The sequence below is a fragment of the Prunus mume genome, linkage group LG3 (genome assembly GCF_029339155.1).
Source record: "Prunus mume cultivar Tortuosa linkage group LG3, ASM2933915v1, whole genome shotgun sequence".
NCBI classification, from domain to species: Eukaryota; Viridiplantae; Streptophyta; class Magnoliopsida; order Rosales; family Rosaceae; genus Prunus; species Prunus mume.
The window spans coordinates 24,275,812-24,290,626 of NC_142700.1; the positions used below are offsets into that span (position 1 = coordinate 24,275,812).

The 14,815-nt window shown below is 35.1% G+C and overlaps 2 protein-coding genes across 2 annotated transcripts; one reads left to right on the plus strand and one right to left on the minus strand.

The window, feature by feature from the left end:
* Window positions 1-3,456: 3,456 nt before the first annotated feature.
* On the plus strand, window positions 3,457-7,499 carry LOC148919183 (non-specific phospholipase C2-like). Its single transcript, XM_089048447.1, is given in 5 exon segments — window positions 3,457-4,178; window positions 4,749-5,353; window positions 6,819-6,995; window positions 7,079-7,341; window positions 7,343-7,499. Coding segments are annotated over 5 exon segments (1,539 nt in total). The 5' UTR covers window positions 3,457-3,714; the 3' UTR covers window positions 7,373-7,499.
* A 446-nt stretch (window positions 7,500-7,945) lies between these two features.
* Window positions 7,946-13,409, minus strand: LOC103326815 (hydroxyproline O-arabinosyltransferase NOD3-like). Its single transcript, XM_008229060.2, has 9 exons — window positions 13,226-13,409; window positions 12,207-12,842; window positions 10,466-10,533; window positions 10,171-10,372; window positions 9,452-9,549; window positions 9,290-9,359; window positions 9,108-9,179; window positions 8,809-8,922; window positions 7,946-8,321 (listed from the first exon to the last, which is right to left on the minus strand). Exons 2-9 carry the CDS (start codon window positions 12,600-12,602, stop codon window positions 8,250-8,252), a joined length of 1,092 nt encoding a protein of 363 aa, XP_008227282.2. The 5' UTR covers window positions 12,603-12,842; window positions 13,226-13,409; the 3' UTR covers window positions 7,946-8,249.
* Between the last annotated feature and the right edge of the window lie 1,406 nt (window positions 13,410-14,815).

The following is a 14,815-nucleotide window of genomic DNA, read 5'->3' on the forward strand; positions in this document are numbered from 1 at the left end:
GGGCTGGGACCAGATATGTTCGAACGCAAGTGTCCAGCGGTTCCGTTACAACACGAAACCAATTTCTAGTTGTGAAATATATTATTGCCCTAATCAACCTATTTAAGAAATGTCACTGAATATATATAGTTTCCAGGCTTTAATGGACGGAATAAAGAAGAAGCTATTTCTAGTTAGCAATAAATATATATATATAATATTAAATAATCAAAAGAAAAATATGAGAGAAAGATCTCTCTCGAATAAGTTTATTTGAGGGACATCCTTGTAGGGTCCATTCTGTATTGTATTTCACTAATCCAAAGCGTCTATTTTGTAGATACTCGTTCAAAGATCATCTCTACAAAAAATCACTTGAATTCAATATCATTTGACCACTCAATTGAATTATTGAAATTTTAGTATTTTCTTAAAGCACTGTGTTCATTGATTTTGAAAGACACAATTGGATATCGAAACGATTTTCGATTTGTCTAATTTTTTTGCAATGATGATCTATGAATGTATACTTAAATAGTAGATGGTTTAAATCGTTAAAAAAAATTCGTAGGGAACCCTAAAGGGTGTCCCTCAAATAAAATTATTGAGAGATTCCTCAATAAAAGAGGACTACATATATATGACCAGTCTGGTTTTTGGAAGTGTAAAATCGAGATCGGAATCATTGGGATTGGTCCAATTTCTATGTTCAAGTTGAGAAGTCTCAAACACCAAATTTTGGGACTGGAGTATGATGCACGTGTTGTGATTTTGAATTGGTGAATAAAAAAGGTGGGCAAGAAGAAAAAATGAAAATGAAAATTGTGTTATAAAAATAAAATAATCAGAGTATGAAAAGTACCACTGAATATTAGGAGTAGAATTGTATTTAGTCTTGTGATATTTAGACTGATAGAATTTCCTCTCAGATAGAACTCACTCTCTTTTGTTTCCTCTCACTCTTCCTTTCTTCTCTTCCTGTCTTTTCTCTCTCCTCCTTTGGTGTGTTTTACTAAGCAATGAGAAGCTTATTTATAGGCAAATTGGATGGCTTACCCAACATCATCATTAAGCTTTTTGAATATTATTTCATTCTTTTCTTTATGCGGATTCCATAATTTTCTTTACAACAAATTGAAAATTAAAACATTTTAAAATTGTTTTCAAAAAGTGTTCAGATGATGAAACTATTGTGGAGTGAATCCGAAAACTTGACAAGTGTATCATATTGATACAAAAGAAAGGTGTGTTGGGGCACACACAACTTGGTATGAAAATGTAATCATACCAACACCCACATGTGCTATATGTTACTAGAATCTCAATGTGAACCATTGACAATGTAAACTATGTAAGAAGTGCGGGAGACCATTATCCACATATTCAATGTCTTAGAATCTCAATGTGAACCATTGACAATGTAAACTATGTAAGAAGTGCGGGAGCCCATTATCCACATATTCAATGTCTTGGTAAAGAAAAGTTCCCAATCTAGATTTCGTGCAGGGTTAGTTTTCTAGTTAAAAATATTATTCTTGTGGACCTAAATTTAGATGTACTCTGTCCAAAATTTCTACTTCAAAGTAGAAACTAATGTCAAAGACTTCTGACAGAGAAATAGAGTGACATCGATGTAAGATCTCAAGAGGGAGTCCATTGGAGAAGTGTAGACATTCTATTCTAGCCTTTTGTTTTGGTCGAATACAACGTAATGATCATTTTTTTCGGTTGAATACGACCTAATAATCTTCTTTTTTTTGGTCGAATACGACCTAATGATCTCCTTTTTTGGTCGAATACGACCCTTATGATCCTTTGATCATATAAACATCCTCCCCTTGGTCATCCTAGCCTATGACCTAATGATTGAAATTATTTTATTTCAAAGTCAATTTTTAGGGATTATCTTTGCAAACAATCAGTCAATCGGTAATCATTTGGTCATGGGAAGTGTTAATATAAACACGGTATGATTGATAAAATTGAAATGATAATGGTAATCAATGAGTAATTAATCAATTTTTTATGTTTCTATTTTTTTATAACCAAAAGTGTCACTAACTAAAAGAGATTCTGATCATATTGAACAGTAAATTAGAGGACGGCGGATATGCACTTGTTGTTTGTGACCATGACGGTGCACATTTGAGCATGCCTATCCTATTGAACTGCACATAAGAAAAGTTAAGAGGGTCTGTACTTTTCATTGCTTTGAAAGAAAAAGGGTAAATCTTAGGCAAGGAATGATTTTCTTGGGGTTTTGGGGTTGTAGCTTAAGTCACTAATATATTTGAACTCCTCCTCCTCACACAAAGATGATTTCCTTTTCCTTGCAAGGGGATTTGTAGTTGAGTGGTTAATAGCATTGACTTATACACCTAGGTTCCATTTGGTTCACGAAAGCGGATTTGAGAGAAATCACTTCTTATGTCATTTTCAATGAATAAAAAATAAAATATTCTTTTCTCATGTTTGATAATGCTTTGGGGAAGTAACTGGGAGATGTTACTTTATTTCATTTCTCATGTTTAAAACAAAGTTTGTATAATTTTTCAATTATACCCATATTAAATCAAATAAAAAAAGAATGCATTTAGTGATATATTGTAATTCTAAATTCTTAATGAGGACAAAATGTTCATGAAAAATGTACATTTAATGTTGGTTCATTTTCCCAAACATTCCTATGAGGAAGGAAAACAATACTTAAGGAGGGAGGAGGGTTTCACTCTTCCCTACTTTCTAGGTGCAAGCAATCATTTTTCATGTCGAACAAACAGAAAAGCAATTGATTTTCCATCTCTAAGCCTCCTTTCCCATGAACTAAACGGAGGTCTTCTCCTTCAATATTGCTTGAATATAATAAATAAATAAAACATTTCCTTTTCCATAATTGTATAAAATGGATATGTTTGACCAGAACAAAAATATTAAATGGCGTGGCCCCACCATAAAAAAGTAGAAATGAAAGCAGACCACAAGTCATTGTTTTCCAAGATTTTTAAAGAAGGATTTATGACTCCTCTCAGCAATTCATGTGAACAAAATGTTTTTCCTATCGAAAGGAAAAGGATAAATTAAATTTATGTGAACAAAATGTTGCTCACTTTTATTTTTTGTGTCTTGCATCATGTCTAACAAATTATCTTTTACTAATTTTCTAAAAACAAGTTACTGATAATACTTTTCCCCTCATCATGTGGTTACTCAAATATGGTATAAATAAATACGCATCATGTGATACTCAAATATGATACGGTACACACACACACACACAAAAAAAAAAAAACCTACTTTCTAACATTACTCTTCTTCTTTTCTTATATGCAAATACCAACCATAACCATTAATGAAGACTTTTAAATTGGAAATCTCACACTGACCCTGGCACCAGGAAAAAAAAGGAATAAAATTTGTATATCTAGATGGTAGAAATGAAGAAGTTCTTATCATATCCTTTTGAAAATGAAAAAGCTTGTGGTCTCATCTCATATCTTGCTGGCTAATTACTTAAATGCACTGCCCCACTGACCACCACACTAGAGGTGCTCACGGGCTAGCTTCTACTTTGGAAACTGAAAATTTGCCTATAAATTAAATAAAACCCACATAACCCAAAACCTCTCTCACTCTATCTCTATCTTTCTATCTCCTTCTGTGCCATGCAACAGTAAAATTGGTCACCGAAAATCTACAGAGTCCTTCATTCCAATCTAATCCCATTCCGTTAATCCAATGGGCACTAGCACCACCATTTCAGTCCTGTTTTTGATGCTCATAGCCCTCCACAGTCCAAGCCATGCCAATCCCATCAAAACCATTGTTGTAATTGTGATGGAGAACAGGTCATTTGACCACATGCTGGGTTGGATGAAGAGAATCAATCCAGAAATCAACGGTGTGGATGGCTCTGAGGCCAACCCTTTGTCCACAACTGATCCAAACTCCAAGCGCTTCTTCTTCAAGAATGAGTCTCACTATGTGGACCCTGATCCTGGCCACTCATTTCAGGCCATCAGAGAGCAAATCTTCGGCTCAGATAACACCTCAGCTGACCCGCCTCCCATGAATGGCTTTGCCCAGCAGGCTTTCTCCATGGACAACACCACCAACATGTCTCAAGATGTTATGAATGGCTTCAACGCGGATATGGTTGCTGTCTATAAAACTCTTGTTTCTGAATTTGCAGTCTGTGACAGGTACTTATTCTTTTTGCTTTTTCATTAAACTTAATCTTAACTGATTAATTTAGCAAAGCATAAGTTTTTTTTTTCCTTTTTTATTTTTTATAAATTTTAAGCGATAGATTGCATTCATAATTCAACCTAAACAAATCGTGTTAATACAAATACGAAAGCTTTGTTGTATATGAATGAATTTTTCTTAAAAATATATTAAAATTAAGAGAGAGAAAGCTTTTGGGAAATGAATGTGAGAGAGAAGGAATGCTTTGCTTCAAAGTATCATTTTGTTTGTACTCCCAAATTATTCATAGCTGTTAAAAAAAACAAGAGATTCCTCTTTTGTATTTTTTTTCATTTTCTTTCTTAAAGCTTTCAAGATTAATCTGAATTTTAATCTCTTACCTCTTCCTTTGCTGCTGCCAACCTGCCATGCAATAATTGCGGTTGACACTTGTGTGGGTTGTTAGATTACGACTTCTGACACTGTCTTTTTACTTTTTTTTTACTGTTTTACTTTTTTACCCCTACCTTTTTTTTTTTTACTATCCCAAACAAAAAATATTAAGAATTTTGTGTATGTGTTAGGTGGTTTGCCTCGGTGCCATCCTCAACACAGCCGAATCGCCTCTACGTGCATTCAGGGACATCAGCTGGGGCAACAAGCAACATCCCAGCCCTTCTAGCCAAGGGCTATCCACAAAGAACCATCTTTGAAAGCGTTGACGACGCCGGAATATCCTTCGGAATATACTACCAAAACATTCCGGCCACACTCTTCTATAGGAACTTGAGGAAGCTCAAGTACATAAGCAAGTTCCACATGTATGACACCTTCAAGAGCCATGCAAAGCAAGGGAAGCTGCCAGGCTACACTGTCGTAGAACAGAGGTACTTCGACGTCAAAATTGCCCCCGCAAATGATGATCATCCCTCGCACGACGTGTTCCAAGGGCAGATGTTTGTCAAGGAGGTGTACGAGACACTGAGGGCGAGCCCTCAATGGAACGACACCTTGTTGATCATCACTTATGATGAACATGGAGGGTTCTATGATCATGTAGCTACGCCAGTACATGGAGTCCCTAGCCCCGATGGGATCGTGGGGCCGGAGCCTTTCTTGTTTCAGTTCGACCGGTTGGGAGTCAGGGTTCCGACCATCATGGTCTCACCCTGGATTGAGAAGGGTACTGGTGAGTACTAATGCTAGCTCCTTGATTTCAAACTTTCAGCTAATTACAATTATATGATTGAATCTGCTTAAATTTTCTAATGCTAATATGAAGCTTAGGGTTTAAAGTTTAGGATTAAGCATTTAGAATTTGTATTAGCACAATATCACCTCATAGAATAGTTCAAAATGCAATTTGATAACCCTTTTATCCCACCTTACAAACTAGATGGTATGAAAAGTCAACAATGTCATTTTAATCTTAAGAGGGTAATTTGGTAATTACACACTTGTGCATGATGTGATTTAAGAAATGTTATCTCACTCACAAAGTTACGTGATCATGTTAAAATCTTAAGTTGTATCTTATGATGTTAGATTTTTGTCGTGTTATACAGTTTCACATATAATGCATTGCTTGTACTCAAAACTATTTAGGATTCTGTTAGGTTGATAAACTTGGTTAAATGGAACGACATAAGCTGCTGATTTCACACTACATAATCTGCCACAGCCTGAATTTGTCGGCATTGCTGTCCCATAACCATATGTCGAAGGGAATCTAGATAGAAATATCTTCTGTTGATAACATTGATGGCTGGCTTGCTTCCACCTATACGCAAGCCACAAAGAATTTGCTTCCCATTTCACACTGCTTTTGGTAAAAAGAGGACCTACTTCTATGGATTCTTTCGTTAATGCTTGTCAAGCTTACCAACAAAACAATAAAGAGATTGGCTGTCTTCGTTTCTTATCTCAACCAACAAGTAGTTTGGTTGATGACTTAGCCATATGATGGGAGAAGAACTTACATGTATCGGGAATGCCATCGTGGCGGTATTCCAAGCCTATCATGCATATGTCATATCGGAAAGTTAAAATACATGTCAATGTGTGATTGGCTCGGGATAACACCACAGTGGTATCCCTGTTATAAGTTTGTTTTTCTCCATATGAGGAAATTAAAATGTTGGGTGTCATCAATGTTTTGAGATTTTCTATTTTTGTTTTTCACTAAAATTCTGCATAAAGTGATGGGAGTTTGTTGAAATTGTTAATTGGGGATAAGTTATAGGCAAGCACACCACACAAAAGCTAGCAGATAAAGTCTTACTAACTGACATAAAACTCTTGAGGAAAGTCAAGTATGCCAAGTTGTAGGAAAAAGTATACCTTCAAAATGAACCAACTGATAAAATCTCTTAAACTGTTTAATACCTCAAGTGTTAGAAGCATTTTTGCAGGAACCTAATAGATTGCCTTATTTTGCTGGTTGGTGCAGAGATAAAAATAGCTAAACTTCTCTCTGTTTACATTGTCGTCCAAATTCAGTCAATATTTTCGTAGCAACAAATGCTCATTAGCTTTGATTTCTAGCAAGAACAGAATAAGTTGAAACCTGCATGGCTAACTGTATGAACTTTCTAAAAACCTATGGTTAATGGCATATTTTCTCCATTGACGATGACAATGAATCGATTATGCAGTCCTTCATGGACCTAACGGATCACCATTTCCAACTTCGGAATTTGAACACTCATCCATTCCAGCAACAGTTAGGAAGATCTTCAACCTATCTGCACCCTTAACAAAGAGGGATGAATGGGCTGGTACCTTTGAAGGCATTGTTCAAACACGGACAGAACCCAGAACTGATTGCCCAGGTTAGTCACATTCCACTCTCTAATCAACTGGAAAAGATTATATGTGTCTTATGTTTGTCTCAATTGCTTGCAATTTTGAGCAGAGCAACTACCAACGCCAGTCAAGATAAGAACAAGTGAGCCTAAAGAAGATGCTAAGCTTACTGAATTTCAGCAGGAGATGACGCAACTTGCGGCAGTTTTAAAAGGAGATAACATATTTACAAGCTACCCCAAAAAGACAGGGAAGGAGATGACCGTCAAGGATGGTAAGGAATACGCAGATGACGCAGTTAAACGATTCTTCGAGGCAGGGCTTTATGCTAAGAGAATGGGAGTTAGTGAGGAACAGATTGTCCAGATGAGGCCCTCCCTTACTACAAGACCATCACCCATAGTTAACCAGACACCATAAATAGATGAAATGAAAACTGGTAGTGGATCCTCAGGTGCATATGTAAAAAGCAGTCATCTTTTTCTATATCTATACAAATCCAGGGAAAGAAATTAAATTATCTCATGAAAGTTTAGCATTTCACGATGTTTATATTCTTCAGTTTGCGGGCTTGTGTATCAAATTATTTTTCCCATCTCAACTTGGAAAAGTTTTTAAATGCGTATTTGATTAAACAAAGGCTAAAAGACAAGTTCTTAAGCCGTGTTTTCATATCAGGGCAGGAAAAAATAAATAAAATTCCAGTCTTAAGTACAGTTTAATCCCCTTCTTATCACTCTCAAGTTAGGAACAGAAGTCTGATCACATAGATTATAAGAATTTGGAGAAATCAATTTGAATACAAAACTCCTGAAGTGCTATCAGGACTTTATGCTTTTCGTTAAGGGAACAGTAGCTGGTACTATCTTAAGCTTTCTGTTGTAGGGAAACTATCAGCACTTTATAGACTAATAAAGGGGCATAAAGCTTTCACAACAAACACCTTAAACTGTTACTCACAATTACGAACATCTCAGAAAAGTAAACTGCCCTTCTTTATTACTAATTTCTGATTAGCAAGGGCTCCAAAATCTTATTGTTTCAATTAAGCGTAAGTAATTCCAACATGTGAACGTATACAAAAGAATTGAGTAACCTTCATGGCTGTATGTAAAAGAGCACCAACAAGAAAATATCCTTTTTGACTCATCAAGACATTCCTTTTCTACCTATAACATTCTTTTGCTACGTTAAATTCCGTATCGACAGAACTCCCTCACAGGCTTTAAAATATCAGTAAGCAAGAGAAGAATTCATGGGCTTATATCTTACTTTTCATCTCAGCCACTAGTTAATGTGTTCCACCCAGGAATGTTTGCTGTAGCCTCATTAACCATCTTCACGAGCCTTATCTGCAAACAAGATCAGTGCAACATCTATCAATTGGAGACAGAGGATCAGTGTAACATCAATTAACTGGAGAGAGAGTGTCTGTTTTACATAATTTGCCTTCACATCCAAGACAAACTAAGTATTGGATGATTGGATGATGAATGACTCGTACAGACACTATCTCATGGCATTATGGCTATCTCTGTTTATTTTTTCTAATTCCATTGGCCTCAATTACTGAGACCAATTTATAATCACGACAAATAAGACGAAAGCAAAGCTGATTCAACCTTCTTGTTCTGATATCATTGTTCACAACCATGCTTATGGGTAGGGAGAAAAATTAAAGCAGCCTTAGACACAGATGAGCCAATTAATGCAGCCATTTAGCTGAAAAATATTTGTTAAAAAAATGTTTTCTTTCTTGCCTACTGATGACAGCATTCAGCACACGGGCTCAATGAAACAGAATCAACATGCCTCAAAACATATTAGTGATAGACTTACCACACTTTCAGGAACTCCTGGAGGGGGCAAGGAGAGGTTTCTTGGTGGAGGACCACTAAGATATGATCTCTTGTCAAAACGCCATTCTCCAATCTTGCCATAAGTCAGTTCTCCCTAAATGTTAGAAAAGAAAAGCCATTCAGTGTAATTAAAAGAATTCATGCAGAAGAGAGATCACTATATTAATTAAACGAATTCATGCAGAAATAGAGATCCTGAAACAAGTGCAGTCAAACTGCCTTTCATAACAAAAAATTTCAACAAAAAAAAAGGGCAGAGAGAGAGAGAGAGAGAGAGACCTTTAAATTATAGTCGCATCCGTAAGTATAATGAATGATGAACGTCTTTCCAACTTCCAAATCCCATGGAGGCTGCACGCTTAAACTAAAGCATATTAGATCTTTTTATGACTTGAGGCAAAAGTGGAAAACCACAAAAATAATAATCACATGAATAAAATAAATAAAACCCAAATTCAAACCTGCAGCATGAAGTCTTTACGAAGAATATGCTGCACTCCATGCAATGCAGATGCTACAGCATATGCATACCTTATTTCAGCAGAGAAATGACACCAACATCAAATATAAAATAATCAACCTATTGGACGGAGATTAACTAGCAATTGAAGCTTATTACTTACATCTCAAGCACCCATCCAAAGGCCTTATCAGTCTCTGGGTCATCTTTCATTCTCAAAGAAACATTCACCCATGTGGGAGCAATTTCCTCCAGCAAGGACTGTCATAGATAAATTAGTCAGTACACATTTTAAAAGTATGATTTTGTAGTGAAAGTATAACCGTCAGCCTCATGGACAACACACCTATAATTATGATGCGAGGATGATATGTATAAAGCATACATATAAATCATACATATATACATATATATGTGTGTGTGTGTGTGTGTGTGTATATACATGTATGGACATGACCCACAATGTATATATAGGCACTAATGCATACATATATAAGTATGGAGATGCAGCACACATAGTAATGTATAATTAAGAATCTGTGTTTCATCATTTATAATCACCTCAATTCATAAACTACATTAGCAATACAATATTTTACCTTCTTTATGATTCAAAGAAGAATTGCCAATCTGATTAATATCAGTCACAGGACTGTTTTCTCAGGATGAATTTTCCTAATATTTTCTCATTTCAAATTATGGTTTATAGCAAAAAGTAAAATGGTCAGCTTGATGACAAGACAAATATAGCTACAATGAAGATATGAATAAAGCACACCTACATACACACCCTCGTGCATTCACAATCACACTATGAAAACAAATGTTCCACCATTCATAATCACATTAATACAAAGTTACATTAGCAATAAAATATTTTACCTTCTTTATGATTACAGGAGAATTGCCAATTGGATCAATATCAGTCACAGGACCTTTTTCCTCAGGATAAAATTTCCTAATTATTTTCTCATTTTCAGCTGGTTTAATGTAGAAAAATGGATACCCTGCTGGACTGTTTCCATGTGCCAAGTTTGGCAAGGGATTTACAAATATGTGGTCAGGTTCGGCCATTAGAATGTATCTGCATTGATCATGATAGAGACCAGCTCTCTGATTTCATCAATGAAGAGAGGAAAGTTTTGCAAGAAGTTAAAAAGGAACAACAAAAGCTTACTCTTCCTCGATTGTTGCTTTCTCTAGCCATTGCACAAAAGCCCATGGTCTATTTAGGACAATATAGCCCTGGATACACATTAAATTTAAGTCAGAATAATTTATATTAGCAAAAAGGGAAACCCATTACAAAAATGAACTATATGCTGGGGTTTGATGTTCAAGTAATCTCCAGTAACATACATCTCCTATGCAATTAGATTTAGGATACCAATTCATATTTTTGCATGAGAAACTTTCATTTTAATTAGAATCCGGTTAAGCTAATTAATGTGATGTAGGACAGCAACAACAGATAGGAAGAATAAGGAACTCACTCCGGCCTTTGGCATCGCACCAAAGGTGTCCAGTAGAACAATAAAAAAATGCCGGCATCGCACCAGCCTTTGGCATCACACCACGAATGTGCCTTCGAATCACTCCAAGTCAACCTGTGCTTCACAAAGTTCTGTGATTTCCTGCTGGTGTGTGAAGCACAGGTTGACTTGGAGAGATCCCAAGGCACCTTCGTCGTGACGTCGAAGGCCAGTGCGATGACGGAATTTTTCTAATTTCTCTACTGGACACCTTTGGTGTGATGCCAAAGGCCAGAGTGAGTTCTTTATTTTCCCTATCTGTTCTTGCTGTCCTACATCATAATGTTATAAACCTCAGAATTCTTTAGTAAATAAAAATGACTACAATATGAATAACAAAGAGCATTTGAACTAAACTATACAAAAAAATAAAAAATAAAAGAAAATAAGTTATTGTTATAACTTTTGTCCATTATTCGTCAAACAAATATGGATGACAAGCAGATTAATTTCATTCTCCAATCTAATAATTAGGAGCCCTATGTCATAAAATGGTATGTAGACAAGCTTCATATCACATATATGTATCTTCTATGACTGTCAATATTTGGGGACATTTCAAGCATATGATTGCTTCAACATCAACTTCTGCCAAAGTAAATTTGTTTATTATGTTAAAAATAGTTGACATTTGATATTTTCCTTTGCATATAAATCTGTTCCTCTGATACTGAGTAGTAAAACTGTTTGATGATAAGCAATAGAAAAGAAAATTTTATGTTATTAGCAACCCATAAATCTATGACTACGCTTTAGTTAAAGGGGGGAAACAAGCCAAAAAAAAAAAAAAAAAAAAAAAGGAAACAAGTTAAGTACAAGTGTTGGCACAGCAACATAAGTACACTTTTACAAAACAATGTCAATCCAACCTGATGTTACAACTTTCATCAGTTCCTTCCTCTTTTTTCTCTTCGTATTGATGACACCTTCTGTAAGGATGAATCTGTCTAGTATATTTCTGTCCTTTTATTCAAATGATAATTTACTTACCACTTATGTAATTGAAAAGCCTTAATCAAATTGATTTGAGTCATTCCCCCCATAATTGTGATTTTATTTTCAAATGGGGTGATAGAGGGAATTCATGTTTTATGAGATATTACTTGCATTCTTTCTCTCCACGATGAACATTAGTTAAACCTTTTTTAATTTGATATCGGCAGATTCATTTCTTAAATACACTTTTGATGAAACAATCTATAACAACAATCCCTTAAACATTACATCAATCATTGTCATAGAAAGAGAATTGAAGAAGAGAGAACTAGCTCATGAGATCAATTGAAAAAATACAGAAACAGCATAAGTGAAGAAGCAAATTCCAACCTACATAAATCTAATAGGAAGTAGAGATAAGTGAAACAACAGTGTCAAAAAAACTCTCACCCGATCCAAGCCCCCTGGAAGAGGATCAACCACAACTGTTGGAATCTCCTCCATCAAATTGTCAGCATTTCCAGAATGCAAAACTCGTGTGAACTTTCCCATATCTGATCCAGGCATATCTTTTACCTTCTTGTACCAGTAATACATAATCCGACACTGCCATTGGCTATAGGGAGCATCAGTTGCTGTAAGAGCAACATGATATTTCGAATTCTTCGCGTTCTCATACCTCTGAATCATGGGCTTTATCAACCGATCTGCCCCCAAAAGCCCCGAGGATGAAGCCTTGTTGTGTATTACCACAGTTAACAAATTATAAGATGCAAAGAAAAACCCAAGTGCCAAAAGCACCAAAAGTACTGGTGATGCACGCCCCATGCCTTTTCTCCCAATCATCTTTATGTGTCACTCAATTAGAAATATGGATTGTAAATCCTCAAAATTCAACAGAAGTCATTTCCGCTACCTACAAAAATCTTTTGAATACCAACCAATTTGGCCAAGCAAAATCCTCCACCACTTCACAGCTCAATTACAAGTATAGCAAAGCCACACTTACTGTAAACCCATTAAATGCTATCCTTTCCCAAACTTCTACTGACTCAATCAGAACCCAGAAAAGAGCAATGGACTATTCTGCATTACCATTACAAGAGAGAAACTAATAAGTCAAGGTATGGTTTGATGTTAGAAGAGCTAGAGCCACATTGCCAATAAGCAATAAAATGAATTAATTCCAAAACTACCAAAATAAAAAATAAATAAAAAATCAACAAACTAAATCAAACAATTCAGAACTACACAATCCCATTAGTTCAACCAAAAATAAAAGGAAAAAGTCATACTTGAGCCAGAATTCAGAGGATTATTAACTTGAGACACAGATCTAAAGTAAAAATAATAAAAAGGACACACTTAAAACAGAGAGATAGAAGCACATAAAGGAAGATAACTGAAGAAAGTTTATAACTGAAGAAACAACTTAAAAGAGAAATGAATGCAGAAGAAAAGAGATTAACCTGTACAAACTGGGCACTTTCTAACTGAAAACACCCTCCTCCTCCGAGTCTGTTGGAGTTGGAGCGAGAGAAGAAGAAAGAGTTGGGAGGTTTTTTTCAACGCCTGCTATAGAAAGGTTTTTCTTCTTTTTGTTTTTCGGACAGAACACTATGGGAGGTTTGAAAAGCCGGATACTGACTGACTGACTGAATCTTGCATAAAAAACTATTTGAAAGGTCGGATACTCAAATATTGTCCGTATAGTTGTGGAAAAAAAACAAAAATTGTATTTATAAAACACCATGACGAGTCAATCAGACCAAAAAACAAAAAGAACGCTATTACCGCAATACTCGGCGGTGAACAAAAATTAAATGAATAAAATGACATAATTGTGGGCTAGGCCAATTTGTCAAGAGAATGTGTAGCTCCTTTACACCCTTTTCATGTATTAGAATAGTTAGAAGTGCTATGACAATCTTTCTAAAGAAAATGGACATATTATTTATAATTTTAGCTTTACACATGACCTGTTTCAAAGAAGAAATTATAGAATACTTATGGTAGTATGGTCAGTGTGGTATATTTTATATATGTATTATAATATGGGTGGACTATAGGGTTTATTTTCCTCTTTTTAAGGAATAATATAATAAATATACACTTATATTATAACACATATATAAAATGTACTACGTGACTGTACTATCATAATACTCTATCATCACTCGTTTTTTTTTGGGTTTTGTAAAGAATGTGGTACCAACCTTGAACCCAAGACCACTAGGGATTTGGCGTTGTTGTCTTTATGAAAATAATTGTTGTACGATTTGCTATAAGAAAGCAGTTTAGCGTTTGGTAAATTTTTTTGTTAAAAGTGTTGTTGGTACTGATTTCCGCATAATCAAAAAATGATTGCCGCATAATCATTAAACTCAGTGCCTCTTCGAAATTGATTCCTGCATAATCAGAAAATGAAAGCACATCATTAGTTATTTTCCCTTATAACTTTCTTTCACAACAATTTGTAATAATAAGTGATTTTCTCAAAGTTTACCAAACAAGGTGGGCTTCCCAAAATTATTAAAAAAAAACTTACCACCCTAAATAAACAATGTCAAACTGGTACTAGGAGTTAGTGCAAGCGCACTTACCACAAGGGCAGGTTGAAGGCTAGATTTCATCACTCATTTCAAAGAGCTAGAAAAGCCCCTTATTTTTTTTGGTACTCGGCTTGCATCTCTATAAAGTGAAATGTATACATTAAGGCATAAATGGAGAGATCCTTACAATAAGCCTAATTTACGTATCAATGAAATATGAATAGTGGATCCTAATGCAGATGATTGCGACTTAATTGTGGGAAATATTAAAGCATGAGTACGTATGAGTAGTATTGGTGTAAACAATTGAGATGAAAAAAAAGAGTGTTGTTACACGGACCTTAAAATTAATTGAGTACACCATACTATCAAAGTATTTATTGAATTACTAATTTACTCTGATATAAAATTATTAAAAATATATATATTGAATTATAAAACAAATATAATTTTAATAAATACATACTCACCATATTCGACCCTAATATATATTTAGGGTATTTTCAG